We start from the raw sequence: 13,978 nt of genomic DNA on the forward strand, positions 1-13,978 counted from the left end.
TTTTTTAAGCCTGTTCCCAGATTTAGGAGCAGTTTTGCCAGGCGATACATCAGTGCTAATAGGTTACTCTTTAAAAGTATAATAAGTATCTCTTACTAGTTAGTAATGGTCAAGTAAACTAGAGAGTGAGTGCAGAGAGGGAGCGCCGTTCAGTGAGGACACAGCAGTGAAGCAGAGGATTGTTACATGGCAGTTATGTTTAAAACACACACACACCAGGGTCCTGCTAGATGAGGCTCCTTTGTCGAATAATGAATACATGCAGAGCGAGCATCACAGTCTCCGTTTGTGTCTGCCTTGTGCGTTGTGCATCAGTATTTGACTCTGAGGGGGAGGGGTGTCGCAAAGTGGCCGTTGTGAATCAGAGAGCCTCTCCTCTCGCATGGTTGAGAGGGATTACTTTTGTATTAGTTTATACATTGATTTCTTTAGGAAAATGCTACATATTGTCTTTTTAAAGCCAAACTAATTCTAATAACTTTTAGTGTATGAAAATATAAAGTATAACCTGCAGCTTTTGTGCATTTTTTTTTAGTTTTTGATCGGTTGTTGAACATATTTGTAGGAAACTGCATCTCTAAGCCTTTAGCTTGTTAGTGTTTCTCTCATCAATCCGGATGTGTCAGTGTTGATACTCCACCAATTAAACTACAGTACAGACATTACCAGGTGGTACTGAAATTAGAGGCAATAATACAAACTTGTACAAATACAAAATTAAGTAGCAGTCGTAGTTGGAGGAGATTTTTCAGGTAAATGTCTGAAAAAGCAAACAAAGAAAAAACTTAAGGTAGAAGATAAAAGCAAAGGTCCCCTGTCTGTTGGGATTTACTGTCTTCATTACACACACACACACACACACACACACACACACACACACACACACACACACACACACACACACACACACACACACACACACACACACACACACACACACACACACACACACACACACACACACACACACACACACACACACACACACACACACACACACACACACACACACACACATACTGTTTTTTGTACATACGTTGCGACACCACCACAGAGCAGTGTTGTGTGTGATTTTACTCATTCTGACAGTTTCTCTCTTTTTTTCCAGTCCATTTGAGGTGCTAGTGGGTAAGGAAGCGGGGCCTCAGCAGATCAGGGCCTGGGGTCCCGGCCTGGAGGGAGGCATTGTGGGTAAACCAGCCACCTTTGTAGTGGAGGCCGTCGGCACTGATGTTGGAGTGCTTGGTGAGTTTATTTTTTTGGTTTAAAAGTATTTGAGGATTAAATGCTTCACATCAGATCTAATCTCTGACCTGCGGTGTCTTCAGGTTTCGCCATCGAGGGACCTTCTCAGGCGAAAATCGAGTGCGAGGACCGGGACGACGGCTCATGTGATGTCAGTTACTGGCCGACGGAGCCTGGAGAATACGCCGTCCATGTGACCTGTTATGAGAATGACATCGAGCACAGCCCCTTCATGGCCAACATCGTCCCCAACAACAACTCGAGCTACCCAGATAAGGTCAGTGGAAACCAGGGTGTTGGGCAATAATGCTGCGATTTACTCACCAAACTATGTTGAGATAGAAGACAGATAGTTGAGTTAAGGTCCAGAGTTCAAAATAATTTGATGGGAAAGTCCCGATCATGTTTTACTGGACCTGATCAGTGATCTTATATTGGGCAACTCTGAAACAGTCTGCTACACACTGAACGACTGTCGATGTGGCACACAACATAAGTTGTTGCAGTTAAACAGAGATGCATGAGGAAATGGGGTCCAGGTAAAAAATTCTGACATCCCCTTTTTAAAATATTAATATCATATGAATGAGAATTTAAATTGCGAGAATTCGACTCCTTAAATTGATGTAATTAACGCTCTGTTGGAGTGTGAACTGTACAGACGCACACAAACTAGTAATTGGCAATCATCTATAATAGTCGGGAACGATTTTGTGGTTGTAGGTCCAGGCGTACGGACCGGGGCTCGAGAAGACTGGCTGTCTGGTCAGCCAACCTGCCGAGTTCACCGTCAGCGCTAAGGATGCTGGGAAAGGACCTCTGAAGATCACGGCCCAGGTAAGACCCAGGAATCATACACACACACACACACGCCGAAGGTTGAAGAATTATTATTATTAGGAAGCTTTGACCTTCTTCTAAACTGTCTGACTTCCTGTCTGACTTCCTGTCTGTCAGGACGCAGAGGGACTTCCTGTGGAGGTGAAGGTGAGGAGTAACAGTGACGGACTGTACTCCTGCTCCTACACGCCCGCCTCCCCTCTCAAACACACCTTGGCCATCGCCTGGGGAGGAGTCAGCGTCCCCAACAGCCCCTTCAGAGTAAGCAGCCAATCGCAGCACCCTGTTAAAACAGGAAGTGACGTCCAGCCCAGACCAGAGGAGCTGGTAAAAGCGGGACGCGCTAAGGTCGTCCAATTAGAAGCTTTAGTGAAGGCAGAGAGCGTGAAAGTGGTGCGATCCGAGTCGACTGTTCAGCAGGAGAGTGTTAAGACGGTGCAGTCGACGTATAAAGACGCAAGCAGTAAAACTAAGAAGCCTCTGATCATCATCACTACGTACACCGAGCAGAGGTTCAGCAGCTAGTTCAGCCGCACATAAATCACACAAATTGATTATTTGAGAAAAATAAAACATCTATTAAAAAAAAAGAACAAGGGGGAGAAAATCTAAAATGATAAATGCCACAAGAGAACAAAGAAAACAAGTAATTTGATGAATTATCGTAACATGAAAGTCGTCCTAATCTATTTTTACCCATCATTTCAATGTTTTAATGATAATAAGACGTATTTTTAATGATTAATATACAGAAAAAAACGTATAAATTATGCATTTATGTCGACACAAAACAGAGGCAGAGGCCACTACAAACACTGCGGTTATTGTGCCATCCCAATTATTGAGCTTTTCAAAGAAACTTCAGACACTCTGGTGTGATTGTCATCGATGTCTGACCTCTCCGGGCGAGCTTCTATTGAGGAGCGTCTGCCCCGCGTTCTGCGTGTCCACCCAGAGTTTACGGTTTACAGAGTGCCTTATTAACGTTATCAGGTTCCCTATTAGCACTGGGTTTAAATCTAATCATACTGCCAAATAGTCACTTTTGCTTTCGTTTTTATACCAAATCATCCGCCATCATCTTGTCCGTAAACTATCCTGACTCCTGCGACTCTGCTGCTGTTACAGTAGATCGCCCTTAAAATGGCGTCATTATTGAAAACATTCAGTCCATAACGGAAATTATTTGATTAACGTGACCTCTGCCAACATCGCCTCCTGCGTCAGTTTGACTAAACGCAGGTCAGTCAGGTGTTTTTATGCCAAAGTGACTAAATATAAGGTTTTTATGTGTTAATGTTAATGACTCTCACTTACGTCCACTATATGATCAAACCTTGCTTTTGCAGTGTTTAACGAAACCAAATTGTTTTTTTGATTCATCTTCACATTTCATATGTAGTAGTTAATTCTCCACTAAAACCTCTGTCTGCACTGTAACAACCTTTGTCTTTTATAACCTCACTAATCAGAACTATTTTTAAAATGTTTGATTTCGGGGAAATTATTTATCCCCCTTCTGCACTGACGAGTCTCTCCTGCACTGTAAAAACTGTCCATGCACTGTAACTCATTTGTATTTTTTAACACTTTAATTTGGTTGAGCTACACTGGGACTTATTATTATTATTATTATCATTATTATTATTATTATTATTATTATCATTGTCTGAACCTTTCAGACACACACACACACACACACACACACACACACACATATAATATATAGGGAAATATGAAGCTGGGGCCACTGTTAGCATAACTTAGCATTAACACTGGAAACAAGGGAAACAGCTAGTCTGGCTCTGTTCATAGTTTTAAAAAAAGATCTGCCTGCTGACATCTCTAAAGCTCACTTATGAACAAGTTGTAGCTTGTTGGTTTTATAAAAAAGTTGTGTATCACACACACACTGTTTACTGTAATTGACAGCATCCGTAGTCTCCTGTTAGCTCTGTTGTACCTGTTAACGCGGGGCAGTGTACGCCTTTCTCATTCTTATTGGTAGATGCAGATTTGTGACCTCATAAATTCCCATTAAAGCTCCGCGCACCTTCAACCTGACCTGAGGTATGTACTGCGAAGCACGCTGAACATACCCAGGGTTTCTTTGGATAACCTGAATCGACAAATACGAGACTCTCAATCAGAGTTAAACGGTACCAAGAAGCTCAATTTAGAGTTAATTTGTCAAGCCAGGGTTTCTGCTTTAGTTTCAATACGCGGTCTCATAAAAAGGCGTGTATCGCTTCATTTGACTTACTCTTAGGAACGATCAAGGGCCGCATATTTCACTCAAGAGGAGCAAATCATAATAATCATAATATAGGTATAGCGTAGGAAAAAATAGCCGATTGTGTAAATCTGTAAGTGAGAAGATTGTGCATATTGTCTAAAAATAACTGTGCCAAATGCAGAATTGATCGCCATAAATCACAATAGAGAGATGATGATATAAAAATGCAACAGCAGCGTCCAACCTGCTTTATTAGCAAAGAACCAGATGAAACACAATGTTAATTTTCAGGTCTTTTAATGTCACATTGTCATTATCCAGTCTTTAAGTCATGACGTAACGCTCAACCTTCAATTTTCAAGCTTGTGATGTGCACTAATCAGTTTTCTTTGCACTGTAACCACCTTTTTGATTTAGTTAAAATCACAGTTTGAGATGTTTCCCTCATCGCTGTGAGGCTTCTGACTTTGTTCATCAGCTGTCTTCCCTTCTCCCTGTTATTAAAAGGCTTTTATAGTTTCACCCGCAGGGGAAATAAGTCTCATGAGAAACTTCCAACCTCTCTCGATACGTCTGGATGTGTGCTGTTCAGGAATTCCTGATGATGCCAACAGGCCTCAGGAGCTGGCAGATAGTTTCCTCTCTTTGTGTTGAGACGACAGAGGTACAAAGTCCAACAGTTATAAACTCTTGAGACAAGTAGTTTTGAAGTCTTTAGACAAAATGAGACATGAAATTTGCGTTCAGACTGTTTAAATCTGAACGCTTTTCTTTGCACACAAGTATTTAACTATATAAGTATTTGTACTGGTCCACAGATCATTTCAACTGGTCCAGAGAAGTTCGTACTTGTCTAAAAAGTATTATTCCAAAGCTTAGAGCTGATGTCACTGTGATGAATCAGCAGGCCTGTTGTGAGCTGCAGCAGCCTGCAGGCACCGACTGCACCTTCCTCCAACTTAAATGTTGATACAGTAAATGGTCGGAAAGTAAACTGTCACACCCAACTCTGTCTCTCTGCTGGGAACACACAGCTGTTACACCTTTTCATTAAAAGTGGGAGGGAGTTACGTGTCGTTTTGAGACGTGATTAGTGACAGTTGAGGTCAAATCAGTTTCCAAGGGAACCTCTCTTACACGCTCTTACAAGCCAGCGTGTAAAGAGGTTCCCTTGGAAACTGATTTGACCTTAACTGTCACTAATATTCACGTCTGAAACGACGCGTAACTGCTGTTTTTTGAGTTGTTGTTCGCTTGAAATTAAAAACTGAATATTTACTTTGCTAGTGAGGCTTGCTTACGAGCTTTTCAACCAAGGTTGTAAACACCTGAAACAAAAATGTATCAAGTTAGTGTTCAGACACGGCAGCGTTTATTACAGACCACAGACGTTTCAGACCAAAATCAATTGAATGCAATAGAAGTGGCACTTTTACTGAATAGACCATAAACTCTAGATAAAGATGGGCACTTCCTTCCACCACCTCGCACCCAGATACGGGCGCTGCCATGTTGTAAATCTGGCGCCAGATTGCTTTTTTTTTTTTTTCTTTTAGTGCGTAGTGCAGCTGACAGTATTTACTGTTGCATGCAGTGTGCATACATTTGAGACAAACGTCTTCTTTATAACATTGCACCTTGAACTTTGACCCTCTTGCTCATAAATGCTGTGCAAAGGATTGTGGGTCAGAATAACTAGAACAGCATACTGGCTTGCAGACTGCAAGATCTGACCGGTGCAGTAGGACATCCTGGTGTTTTTGGCACGCTGTATTTGACATCATGCACTGGAACATTACTGGAACATGTCCTTGCGTACTGTATAGTGAGGTTGCTGGAACATTGATGACTCAGCAGAGACTCAGGCTAAGTCCCGCCCATACACTTGCCCGGACTAATCTGCTGTCAATCGTTACATTTCACCCTGTTTTTATAGCCTCAATGAAGAAGAAGAAGAATTACTTTATTTATCCCGCAACGGGGAAATTTAATTATTTCACTATTATTATTAATCATGTCACACACACACAAACACATGCACAGACAGGACCTATACATGCAATTAAGGAGAGATGTTAGAGCGAGGGGGCTGCCCCGAGCGCCCCGAGTAGTTGGGGGTCCAGTGCCTTGCTCAACAGCACCCAGGAGATGAACTGGCACCTCTCCAGCCACCAGTCCACACTCCATACATGGTCCACACAGGGACTAGAACCAGTGACCCTACGGTTCCCAGCCCAGTCACCTATGGACTGAGCTGCTGTCGCCCCCAATGGATGGACGTTTGAGTCCTCTGCTGTGTTACCGTTAAGGATTCAGTTTGATCTGGTTGGAGTTTGGTTGACTGATAAAACGTTCAAGCCCTTGTATTTTTCTTTTTTACATATTTAAAACAAACCTGGAAGACGGCTGATGAACAAACTTGCAGCTTCTAAACATTACGAGTTAGAGAAATAAGGGATTAATTAGTTAATTTAGTCGATGAAGTGTTGTGCATGCATATTTACACTAAATGCATTTTTGTGTCCGACATCAGTGAAACTGTAACTCACACGTTGATTGAAACGCTTCCTAATCAACAGCTGTACTAAAATTCAACATCATTTCCATCCACTCGAATCACAAGTGGAAGTTAATTTGGTTTAAAAATAAATTCTGAAGTTTCATTTAAATGTTTTACTGTGTTGTCTGTTTCATTTGCTGAAGAGTTTGCTGACTTGCATGATCTTGATGTTGTATTATCGTATTATTTTACTATTTATTATCTCAAGATGTGTTTAAAGTTTCAGTGTAAAGGTGTATTTCACGACACAGTCCCAACCAGAATATTTTTTTTTATAATTATTGATATTAAATTGTAATTGTAGCATTAAAAACAGAAATAATGAGAAAACACAATACATTTTGTGACTTTGTGAAGTGAGTTATAACTTAAAAATGACCTTTTTTAAACAGTGATTGTTGCTGTTTCACCCGTATTTGGACCAGAACATTCAACTGGTTAGGTAAAACGTTATAATTTATGTTTCACCTATCATTCAATCGACATGTTCATGTGCAGAAAACTCGAGATCAAGTTTGATGATCATGAGTTTTTGATTGAAGCCTCTGAAGCTGCAGCTTGTTGCTTATTTTGACCAACAAGACAAGCCTCCTATCTTCTTTAAATACATATCAAAGTTACTCTAATGTCACATTTAGGAACGCAATGAATTCATTAAAACATTTAATATATACTTTAGATAAAACCGAATCTTCGAATCAGCTGTTAGACTACAATGCCGCCTTACTACTGTGAATCATGGAGCTCTGAGGTTCATCACTGGTTTTAAAGCACTAACTCATCACTGTGCACTGTATGAACGCGTTAGAGTTGGATGGTGCTGATTATCGACACGTAGACTGAGACACCTGCATGTTCTTGTTTACAAGGCTCTTAGCTTTACTTCCTTCTAACCTTTTGTTCTACATTAACCGCAACGATGTTGGGACTTACAATCCTTAGTCTCGGGATCGGTTCTTGTTGTCTGTCCCAAAAGTCAGAACTCAACTGTGAAAGAAAGCATTTTCCGCTCTCTCAGCCTGGAACAGCTTAAATAAAACTTTAAGTCTCATTAAACACCTTTTAAGGGGAAAGTGAACGACCTGGAGGCAGAAAACACTGTCTGTATATGTTTTGCCTGAGGCTTTTATTATTGCAACTGACCTGAATGTTTGCTGTTTTGGATTCTGTGTGTTTTACCGTTTGTGTCCACCTTGTACTTTTGTGTATGTACGACTATGCTGCTGCCTGTCTTTGCCAGGACACTCTTGTTTTTCCTGGTCAAATAGAGGTAAAATAAGGTTAATTCAAATTAAGCCCACGTTTTATACATATGGACTGAGAAAGCAGTGGATCCGTGATGGAGCCCTGTGGCACTCCATATTTAGTTAAACTCTTAAGAATACCAAAAACCTTAACTGCTGTGTCGCTTAAGACATTGCAGGATCTATAGGGAGGAAATCTCCTCAAACTACCTTTAAATAAGTGATGTAATTTCCTGTTGTGGTGCTTTTTAGGTGAACGTGGGTAAAGGCAGCCACCCCACATTGGTGAAGGTGTACGGTCCCGGAGTGGAGAGCACTGGACTTAAGGCCAACGAGCCCACGCACTTCACCTTGGACTGCTCAGGAGCCGGAGACGGTACGAAAGACACACACACACACACACACACACACACACACACACACACACACACACACACACACACACACACACACACACACACACACACACACACACACACACACACACACACACCAGTGATAATTGAAACAGGAAATCACCCACAGACAGTTTTATTTGGTGTTAAAGGAGTTTCCACCTGTGTCAGGACAATACATGAACCTCCACCTTAATATCATCTGTGTGTGATTCTCTCTCTCTCACACACACACACGCATGTTTCCCGTCGGTATGTGCTGCCAATGATCTCAAGGCAGAAACATCCTGACGGGGAAATCCATTACTCTGACCTTCCTGAACAGCACACACACACAAGATCACGTTTCATCACATACCTGCTTTAAACCAACTACCAAAATACATTAAAGACCAATTTCTTTACCATATTTATGAATTAAATCCTAGACACTTTAGCTGTTGCGTTCATGCATAATGCAATGTTGGATATTAACTCTTGTTTGTAACACTCCAGATGCATCTTTTTAATCGCTAGTAGATGCAGCAGAGGCAGTAGAAAGCGACCGCACAGGAGTTATGAGTTATGTTTTTCAGACCTCTGACATGGTTTGGGGTAGAAGTAGAAATCGGCATGAAAGGAAGGGCTCCAATAAAGTACAAGTACCTCAAATGTGTACTTAAAGGGACATTTTACCCTTTTTCATCCAGGTCTGTGTCATGGGAATGTGTGTGTTGTGTTCAGATGAACATTGCTGCGACACAGACCCTTTATTTCTACCTCTACATGAGAGAAACATGAGGGAAATACTGTATTTGTTTCTCCACTACCTTTATCTGACAGCTTTACTTTAGAAATTACGTTTTTTTCCCCCACACAAAACACATGTAGTTAACAAAGTAATACTTTAAAGTAGTGTACGTATGGTCTACGTTAAGACTGACTGTCATAGTAGATGATAAAATAAGGTTCTTCCGTAGCATTCTGTATGTATTTGTTAGTTTTACCTGAAACAGATCATACACATCAATAGAAATCATATCACATCCACACACACACATCCATACTAATACATATTCTGTTAACGCTCTGGTATCCGATCCGTCCTCAATTTCAGGTATGTGAATTCATGAAGAAGAAAATAATAAAAAAAAATAAAAATGGTGTAGGGGTTAGCACTGTCACCTCACAGCGAGAAGGTTCCAGGTTTGAATCCCGTCTGGGGCCCTTCTGTGTGGAGTTTGCATGTTCTCCCCGTGTCTGCGTGGGTTTTCTCCGGGTTCTCCGGTTTCCTCCCACAGTCCAAAGACGTGCAGGTGTTCGGTTCATTGATGACTCTAAATCACCCGTAGGTGTGAATGGTTGTCTGTCTCTGTTCGTCTCTATGTGTCCTGTGATAGACTGGCGTCCTGTCCAGGGTGGACCCCGCCTCACGCCTGTTGTCAGCTGGGATCGGCTCCAGCACCCCGCGACCCCGACCCTGGGATAAGCGCTTGAAGATGAATGAATGAATGAAAAAAAGAATGACAAAGTGCTTATACACAAACTCACCTAAAGGCTCATTAAAGTACCAAGCGAGGTTGCGAGTGCATCACCTCCTGCTAATTTTACTCCTCCTGGACGAACATCAGTGGAGGAGCAGGAGAAGAAGAAGAGAAAAGGAGTTTCAGATTGCCTGGGGTTGAAGAATGTGACCTGTTTCTGTTGTCTGACACCATTTCCTGCTTCATGCTTTGAATTCCTGTGAATCCGCTGTGATTGGCAGCTCAGTTCTGTTGCAGGAAGCTCTCTGATTGTGCTGCGCTGGTCGGTTCATTGTTTACGTTAGTCTGTGACGGTGCGGCAGCATCCCTGGAGCAACATGCTTGTGACATGAGCTCATTAGATGAATGAACCCAACCCTGCTCCAATTCTGCGCAGTTCAAAAATATGTGTGTTGATGCAGGTGATGTCAGCGTGGGCATTAAGTGTGACGCCAACACGGTCGGTGACAAAGAGGCCGACGTGGACTTTGACATCATCCCCAACGCCAACGACACGTTCACTGTGAAATACACGCCTTTAGCTGCTGGAAGACTCACCATTAAAGTCCTGTTCACTGACAAGGTACACACACACACACACACACACACAGACACACAGACACACACACACACACACACACACACGCACGTCTTTTAGATCTGTGAAGATGTCGGAGGTTTTGTTCTGATGAATTTCAGTGTGAATGTTTCCACACAGGAAGTTCCACAGAGCCCCTTCAGCGTCAAGGTCGAGCCTTCTCATGACGCATCGAAGGTCAAAGTAGAAGGTCCCGGAGTGGCTTCGACTGGTGAGACACACACAGACACACAGACACACACACACACAGGCCCCAGAACATGTTGTTTACATATACGGTTTTAAATGTCTGTGTTTCTGCCTGTGCAGGTGTAGAGAGCGGTAAGCCGACTCATTTCACAGTGTTGACTAAAGGAGCCGGTAAAGCACCGCTGGATGTTTCCTTCTCTTCCCCCGTCAATGACTTTGACATCATCGACAACTACGACTACTCCCAGACTGTCAAATACACACCTGTGCAACAGGTACGTCAGATACTCACTCTTTATATTCTCACCTGCACAAGAAATAAATAACAGGACATGAGGCTGTTCACCTGTTCAATAGGTGCGTTAAATACACAATAAGCTGTACGCATCAGTCGGTTCTCATAGAAAATCTCTGTAACAATAATTAACCTTTAGATTTATTGACGACCTCTGACATCATGTTTACAATTTTCTGCAGCTCATTCTTCAGGTTACAATAACGCAGGATCATATTCATGAATTAATATTAACTTTCCACACAATACTTGCATCGTAATGGATCTTAGTGGTAACTGGTTTTGTAAATTTAGATTATTATTATAATGTGAGTTTGAAAAACAAAATGCTCTCAGGTATTTTTATTCTGTTTCTTCAGTGATATAAACTACAACGAATACATGAAATAAAAGTCTAGAAAGTATGTATAGCTCAATAGCAAATAATTAATTCAATTCACTTTTAATTCAATTTAATTCTATTCAATTATATTCATAGTGTCAAATCCTATTAAAAGTTATCTCAGGACACTTTACAGAGTAGGTAAAGACCGCACTCTATGACTTATTTATGATTTACATAGACCCAACAATTCCCCCGTAGAGTACGGTGGCGTTGAAAACCTTCCTTATCCACGTCTCAAACTCCATCGTGTTGCGTCCTTGAATTTAACTGAACAGGAATGGCCCTGAAAGTTCTTGAATTTTTAAGTTAAGAGTGGGAACCTTGAATAAATCAATCAAAATGCTTTTATGTTTTAGTCCCTCATGTTTTTAGCCTCCATATTTTAACCCTTGACTGTTTTAGGCAACAGTTTTTAATCTCCAGTGTTTCCTGAGGGGGCCTAAAGGACTGGGAGTTGTCTCTGATCTTGGCCGCGGGGGGTGCTGTCCTGTGGACAGTTCCGGCCCGGGTGGCTAGAGGGCTCTGCACCTTAGTGCGGAGGCTCCTGTCTGCCCGGGTTGGGGTGGTCTCTGTGGCGGTGCTCCCTGTGACCTTTGACTGGGATCTCTCCTGGTGTGGTTGGCCCCCCAAAGGTAGTTTTCTCTAGCCTCCTCTGTACCTCAGGTCTCGCTGTCCGGCCATGTCTCTGTAGTGACAGCTAGTGTTTGTGTAGGTGTGAGTGTGTGTGTCTGTGTGTCAGCGTGGCTGTGTGTGTGTGTGAATGTGTGTATGAACCTATATATATGTGTGTGTGTCTCTGTGCATGACTGTGGGAGGGTTGGGTTCTTTTAACTTTTTTAATTTTATTTGATGTTTTTCTTTTTCTGTTCATCTCTGTAATTTGGCACTTTGCGATACTTTCCCGTATGAAAAGCGCCAAATAAATAAATAAAGGTTGATTTGATTTGATTCTGTTTATGACCAAATGCAAATCTAATGACATTCCCATCACTCTCAGCTGCACTTTGCGTTTAGTTTAGTGCTTCAGTGTCAGAGATGAAGCGGGACAAAGGGCAAAAATTCCCCTAGAAATCTCAAAATTGCGCCAAATAAATAAAGGTTGATTTGATTTGAAAATAAAAAAGGAAAATAAAAGATAAAGTCAGATAATGTACTGGAAGAGACACAAGTTATATTTTAATCAGAGCAGAAGAGCATGAAATGTTTGAATCAACGACAAATTGAAACTTGCCCAAGACGTCTTTAGCTTGAGTGCGGCCCAACCGAACTGGGTCATCAGTGTTCTTCTGTGTAAGTTTATTGTTTATAAAGTTAATTTTGAAAGAGAATGTTATTTTTTATACACTATTCTCTTTTGCTGATGCCTCTTTTCTATGTGAAATCCCAACTGGCTTTACTCCGCTTTCGTCTTGTCTGCGTGAATCAACAGCACTGGTGTTGCAGCGTACCTTCATTGTGGCACTGTTGCATAATCTCTGTGTGAAAGGGGCTTTAGTTACAAAATGAATCAGTAGATTTAAACCAGGGGTGTCAAAGTGATCCAGTAAAGGGCCGCTGTGGCTGCAGGTTTTCATTTCAACCAAGCAAGAACACACCTGACTCGACTTACTCCATCACCTGAACTGTCTTCACACAGTTGATTTGTTGGACCAGGTGTGTTTTTGATTGGTTGGAATGAAAACCTGCAGCCACAGCGACTCTTTACTGGATCAGTTTGACACCCATGGTTTAAACTGTCCATCATCATCTGTCTTCTTATATAGCGCTTTTTTAAAGATGGAGTAAGTGTTGGATCTGCATGTTGCATGTGTCTGCAGGGGAAGCAGACGATCACAGTGACGTTTGGAGGAGATCCTGTCTCCAAGAGCCCCTTCGCAGTCGACATTGCTGCCCCGCTGGATCTGAGCAAAGTCACCGTGGACAACCTGGAAGGAAGTAAGACATCCATCTTTCTCTACTTCCTGCAAGCTCGTCCAACTGTGAACTGAATTAAAACGTTATAAGATGTTTCTATTTCAGGATATCCATCAGAGAAAATTAAGTATCTAGGACTCAACATTATTGTTAAACTGTCCTTCAGGAGCGGAGGTCAATCAGAAGCAGCAGTTTATGGTGGACACAAAGGGTGCAGGTGGTCAAGGTCGCCTGGAGGTGGCAGTGGTGAGTATTTACTTCACTTTAAACCAACAATACAGTTATCAGTTTTGGTCTTTACACAAGATTAATTGACAAAATGATTCACATATACTGAGTAAGTACTTCATTGTGTTTGTATGATTAGCTGAGTCCCAGTCAGCGTGCACTTGAGTGCAAAATTGAGCCTCAGCCCGGAAAAGCGGATGTCAGTCTGGTCAGTTACACCCCCACAGAGGAGGGAGTCCACGCTGTGAACGTGTCCTACGACGGACACCCCATCCCTGGGAGCCCCTTCCCTGTGGAAGGCCAGCTGCCTCCAGACCCGAGCAAGGTAACATCAGCGCTTCCATATC

The 13,978-nt window shown here is 42.1% G+C and overlaps 1 protein-coding gene across 2 annotated transcripts in view; it reads left to right on the forward strand.

Annotated features, from left to right (window-relative positions):
• Nucleotides 1–13,978, forward strand: part of flnba (filamin B a) — a 91,281-nt gene that overhangs the window by 46,231 nt on the left and 31,072 nt on the right. For both annotated transcript variants that reach the window (XM_083939930.1, XM_083939931.1), the window contains exons 12-22: nucleotides 1,109–1,245; nucleotides 1,329–1,522; nucleotides 1,969–2,082; nucleotides 2,203–2,346; nucleotides 8,378–8,501; nucleotides 10,445–10,605; nucleotides 10,741–10,831; nucleotides 10,930–11,084; nucleotides 13,307–13,424; nucleotides 13,570–13,649; nucleotides 13,771–13,956. In XM_083939930.1, coding sequence (XP_083796056.1) covers nucleotides 1,109–1,245; nucleotides 1,329–1,522; nucleotides 1,969–2,082; nucleotides 2,203–2,346; nucleotides 8,378–8,501; nucleotides 10,445–10,605; nucleotides 10,741–10,831; nucleotides 10,930–11,084; nucleotides 13,307–13,424; nucleotides 13,570–13,649; nucleotides 13,771–13,956 — 1,504 coding nt within the window. The remainder of the gene's footprint in view (nucleotides 1–1,108; nucleotides 1,246–1,328; nucleotides 1,523–1,968; nucleotides 2,083–2,202; nucleotides 2,347–8,377; nucleotides 8,502–10,444; nucleotides 10,606–10,740; nucleotides 10,832–10,929; nucleotides 11,085–13,306; nucleotides 13,425–13,569; nucleotides 13,650–13,770; nucleotides 13,957–13,978) is intronic.

The sequence above is a fragment of the Echiichthys vipera genome, assembly GCF_963691815.1.
Source record: "Echiichthys vipera genome assembly, chromosome: X".
Taxonomy (NCBI): Eukaryota; Metazoa; Chordata; class Actinopteri; order Perciformes; family Trachinidae; genus Echiichthys; species Echiichthys vipera.